This window comes from Galeopterus variegatus, unplaced genomic scaffold (genome assembly GCF_000696425.1).
Source record: "Galeopterus variegatus unplaced genomic scaffold, G_variegatus-3.0.2 Scaffold13335, whole genome shotgun sequence".
Lineage (NCBI taxonomy): Eukaryota > Metazoa > Chordata > Mammalia > Dermoptera > Cynocephalidae > Galeopterus > Galeopterus variegatus.
Window position 1 is genome coordinate 31,575 of NW_007739446.1, and position 4,867 is coordinate 36,441.

Genomic DNA, 4,867 nt, shown 5'->3' on the forward strand with positions numbered 1-4,867 from the left:
TTGGTGAGATCTGTGGTATTTACCAAGTAGTCGAGCACCCCTAAGCCAGCCACCACCCCACGCTGCCCTGTGGTCTTGGCCCTGACCAGCTCCATGCCCTGGACAAAGCAGCTCGCCCTCTTGCACACCTCTTTCCTAACGCCAATCCAGACTGTTGGAAGGGCACTGAGCAGGCCGCACAGCTCTCGGTAGGGGGACAGCTGGGGTCAAGTACTGGAGCCCACCTGACTCCAAAGAGCGGCCCAGCACAGAGAGAGGTGGGTTACCACACTACAGACACACAGCATAGTGGCAACTCCGCATCCAAGCCCGGTGATGCCCACACCCCACTCCTTCCCTCGAAATGAGATCTCCCCTCCCCAGAGCCCCGTGGAGGGCACGGCCACCATCTGCTGGGGTCTGCCCTGGGCCCCCACACCCGCACTCTTGCCGCTGAAGCCCTGCCTGGCAGGGCGGCTCTGCCCAGCCAGTTCCAGGCTGCCTTTCCTGGGGAAGTCCCCTCGGCCACCTCAGTGTCCCATGGTGGCAGCCCTGACTCATCCCGAGGTGCCTCTGGCAAGGGCCAGCCGCACCCCACAAGCACCACTGGGGCCGCAAGGCTTCGCTTCTGGGAGGCAACTGGCCATCCTCTCCCCACCAGTGAGTCCTGCAGATCCCTGCTCAGAGCCCACCCAGTGCTCTCTCTGCCAGCCCCACTGCCCCCAGCTTCCCTGTCTCACCCCGACTCCAGCCCCCTCCCTATTCTGCTCCCTCTCCGCACAGAACTCACTCCCCATGTACCCCAGGACCAGGGTGGAGACCTTGTTCATGGCTGCACCCCAGGCCCAAGACAATCGCAGCCTTGGCAGACAATCCTTAGAGATCGAACAATGGCCCCGGTAACCAATGCCCAGAGGGCCCTGGCCTGCCTGGATCCTTGGGCCCCTCCATCAGACCCAAACCCACCCCCAGAAACCCCCCTTTGAGTAGCGACCACCACCACGAGCACTCACAGCTCCAATGCCCACCCCAACACAGCATCAAGATTGGAGGCCCAGGGAATGTTCCAGAAGAGGAAACCACGGATCTGGGTCCAAAAGGCAAAGGCCCCTCACAGTGACCAAAGGCACATGAGCTGGGAGCAGATTTCAGACCCGGCAGGGGCAGAGGTGTCACCACCCGCTCCATGCTACCCCGGACCCTTGGCGGAGGCAGCCTCCAGCCACTCTGGACTGGGCAACACCAACACCATGTGACCCTTTGCTGGGGAGGGACCCCCAAGCCCTCTCGACCCCCCATGGCGTACACACACACATACACGCATGGAGCCCACATGGGCTCAGCAGGGTGACTTCACACTCAGCCACGAGATTTCTAAGGACATCACAGGCAGGAGGAGGCACCGGCAACGGGCCTGAATTTCCAGCAGCTGCACTGGGGGTTTTGTGTAAATCTTTTGTTTCCTCTGGTTTTTGAAAGGGAATCTAGTACACATGTTTTGTCACCTTCCCTGGCCCCTCACACACATTAAATATCAGCAATCGCCATAAATGACACCCATGGCCCCAAGATGCACCACAAGGATTCCCGGTAAGAAGGTGCTGTCTGCTGCCTGGCTCGTGTTGGAGAAGGCGCCCCTTCCCCTGCTGGAACTGTCCTGAAACTGCACGGGAGCGACTGCCTCCTGTCCTTGCTAGTCAGGATAGAACCTGAAACCCCTGTGCTTGTTCCCCATCTTAACTGTGCTGCTTCCTAAATCCCCTGGCCCAAAGGTGAGCCCGACACTTGCTTGGCAGGCTCACAACATCCACCGTCTCACTGTCCTGGTGGTGGCAGTCCCGCGAGGGTAGCCCAGGGCATCGCCCACCACCCCGCCTGCAGCGAACACCCCACTGGACAAATGTGGCCCAGGATTGCCTCAGTCAGTGCACCTGGGGACTGGTCACCACAACAGAGGTAGGCCAGAAGACCCCAGGGACCACCATGGGCTCAGCATGAGATCATGGAAAGGAATCTGAAAGAGGACACCAGCCACACAGAGGAAGCTGTGAGAGGAGCTGCCCGGACAGCGAGCCCACCTGCAGCCACCCCACTCCCAGGGTGGAAGCTCAAAGGGGACCTGCCAGCCCTCCCACCCCACACCCTCCCCACTGCCTCCCACAGGGAGGCACAGGCCTCCAGACACACTTGCACAGCTAGGGAGAGGGTGGGCTCCACCAAGTCAGTTACACAGCCCACTCTACTCTGAAGTCGGGATAGAGGTCGCCCCCCAAACACGGCGTCCTCTCCACCTCGACACCACCTCTACCTAGAATTGACGTGTCATTTCACTTCAAATCGAGAAATCTCACATCAAAATAAAATGTTCGAGTGCTGAGGAGCACGGTGCCCATCCTGGGGAGGGGACCCCGTCACTCCAGACACACGCCCCTCAGAAGGCGCCTCGCAGGGCTTGCCGCATGGGTGTAAGCGGAGGCTGGGAAACAGGGGAAGGAACGTGCCCCTCCACTGGCCATGCCAGCCCCTCCCCTCCGCCCAACAGACTCACTCTCAGGAGGGCCAAGGGCTCCATAAAACACACGGGCACCCCTAACGTGAAGGCCTGGGGGTCGAGGCAGCAGGGACAGTTCAAGGCCAAGGCTTACACGCCTGTTGTGAGGGATCCGGCGGGGTTAGCATGGGTGGCTTCAGGGGGACCAGAGGATGTTTTGGCACCTTCCAGCTCTGCTGACACAGGTCAGGAGACCCCTCACAGCCAGGAGGGGCAGACCTGGGTCAGGCCAGGTGGTCTGTAGGAGTGCCTGCCCCTCCTTCCCCTTGCACCAACCACCACCCACATTCTGGTCCCCAAGTCCCACTGCTCTTGTGGGGAGCCAGGAAGCCTGTTTCTGAAACAGCCTGACACTGCCTGTCCCTAGGAACACCTCCCGGGGTCTCTCAAACTTGCTCCACTATCGCCCCAGGAGACCACCCAAAGACCTGGACACCTCCATAGACTGTTCAGGGCATCTGCGAGGGTGTTGGGAAAGAACTTGGATACATGCTGGCGACTTCGTGATTGGGCAGGTGGGACCCTGACCTATGACCACGCGGAGTGGACCCTACGCAGCAGGCCTTTGGAAGGGGCTCCAGCCTGGCTTTTTCTGGCTTTTGCAGGACTTTCCCTCCAAAAGGCAAAGTTAGCGCCCCTTCCCCAGGCCGGCCGCTGGTCATGGGGCACCACACAGACTGCCACACACACCACAGTGTGGCAGCTCACGTTAAAATCAGACGCATCGGCCCATAACCAGGAAGCGGGTTGAGTTTCCGATGACCCTTCCTACAGCAATATGCAGAGCGTCCAGCACAAGCGCCCAGTCCCCGCTGCTAGTCGCACCCCCGCTCAGCTGCACCTCCACGTGCAGCTCAGCCCCCAGCCGTGCCTGGCGCTCCCCTCCTGCTCATCCGGGCTGGTGCAGACACACCGGATTCCTGACAGGCCCTTAGCAGCAGTGGGAAAGCAGGCAGAGAGGAGAAGACCCCGGACCCCAGCCCACCAGCTCCCGGGTGAGACACACACCCTGCTGGAAGCCGCATCTGCCGGCCCTGACGTAACTGTGCCCGGCTCCTCGCAGCCAGGTCCAGGGGCGCCGCTTGAGAGCCCGAGAGTGAGAGGCACAAGGAAATGAGCAGGCGGGAAACTACCTCTGGCTTAAAACAGATGACACTCAAGGTCTGGAGAGAAAGGGAACGGGGTCTGCCCAGAGCAGGCGCCAGCCGGACACCCGGGTGTCCTCAGCAGGGCAACTGAGGCTCGCTCCAGGAGCCCCCAGCCGGAGCGGCCCACCTGATGCCCAGAACCACCCAGCTGAGCTCGCGGGTTCCCCTTCTCATCTCACCTGGTTTTAACATACCCAGGTGTTTCCTCTGCGAAAAAGAATCTGGGATGCTCCTCACCCCAAGGGAAGGGTCTCCCAAGAGAGGCAGGCGGGACCCTGAATCACACAGCAGGCCAGCGCCTTCACCACCAAGTCCCTGACCTGTGACTGTCTGCAGGCTCCCAAAACTGCCCGAGCAGTCAGTGGGCTACAAAGGATCTGGGGCTCAGCCACAGGACCTGACCCTCGACTGACCTCGCCCTGGAGCAGGGAGCCTGAGGGCTGCAGGATGAGAGAGCCCGGCAGGGCAGGCCCGCGGGTGCGTGGGTGACACCAGGTCCTTCCTCTTTCTCAGCAACCCCGGAAGGAAGGGCCCGTTGGGCTCCAGTTCCTAGAGGGGAGCTGAGACCAGAGATTAAGCAGCTCGCTCAAGGTGACCTGCTGTCAGCAGCAGGGGGCTGGGACGTGGGGCCGGGATGGAGGAAAAGGGCTGGAGGGACTCCCTTCCCAAACCCATCCCGCCCCGAGAAAGTGAAAGTGCCAGAGCCCTCCGGATTCCAGCGACAAGGAGGGGCAAGGACACCGGCCCTGCCCGGCTCTGGGAAGGCAGCCCCGTCCCCGTTCCCCTGGACAGCCGTCCTTCCTGCTGATGACCCCACGGGAGGTTCAGCTCGTCCAAGGTCAGGCGAAGGCAGAGCTGGGATCCCGCCCTCGCGGGCTTATCTGACGGCGGCGGCCCTCGGTCCCGGTCCCGGGCAGGAGCAGAGCAAACTCGGCGGGAGCAGAAGACACCGAGCCAGGCCGCCCCGGGGGTCTCCGCTCCACCCTGCCCACCAGGTGCCACCAGGGGCCTAGGGATGCCCGAGAGTGAGCGTCTCCTCCCCCGGTGCCCACAGCTACCTCCAGCAGCGCGCACAGCCCCTGCCCAGTCCCACGCGACTCGCGACAAAGCACGCGCTTCCGGTCCCCACTCTGCCGGGCCCCTGCGGGGTGGCCGTCCAGGGGACTGGGGGGGGCTGCAGACCCGGAGG

At 62.3% G+C, this 4,867-nt stretch overlaps 1 protein-coding gene across 1 annotated transcript in view; it reads right to left on the bottom strand.

The window, feature by feature from the left end:
- Positions 1-4,819, bottom strand: part of LOC103581557 (solute carrier family 12 member 7-like) — a gene marked incomplete at both ends in the record, with an annotated part of 35,710 nt that extends 30,891 nt beyond the window's left edge. The window contains 5 exons of the mRNA XM_008563365.1: positions 24-200; positions 2,528-2,581; positions 3,303-3,415; positions 4,092-4,227; positions 4,671-4,819. Of these exons, the coding sequence (XP_008561587.1) occupies positions 24-200; positions 2,528-2,581; positions 3,303-3,415; positions 4,092-4,227; positions 4,671-4,819 (629 nt within the window). The remainder of the gene's footprint in view (positions 1-23; positions 201-2,527; positions 2,582-3,302; positions 3,416-4,091; positions 4,228-4,670) is intronic.
- Between the last annotated feature and the right edge of the window lie 48 nt (positions 4,820-4,867).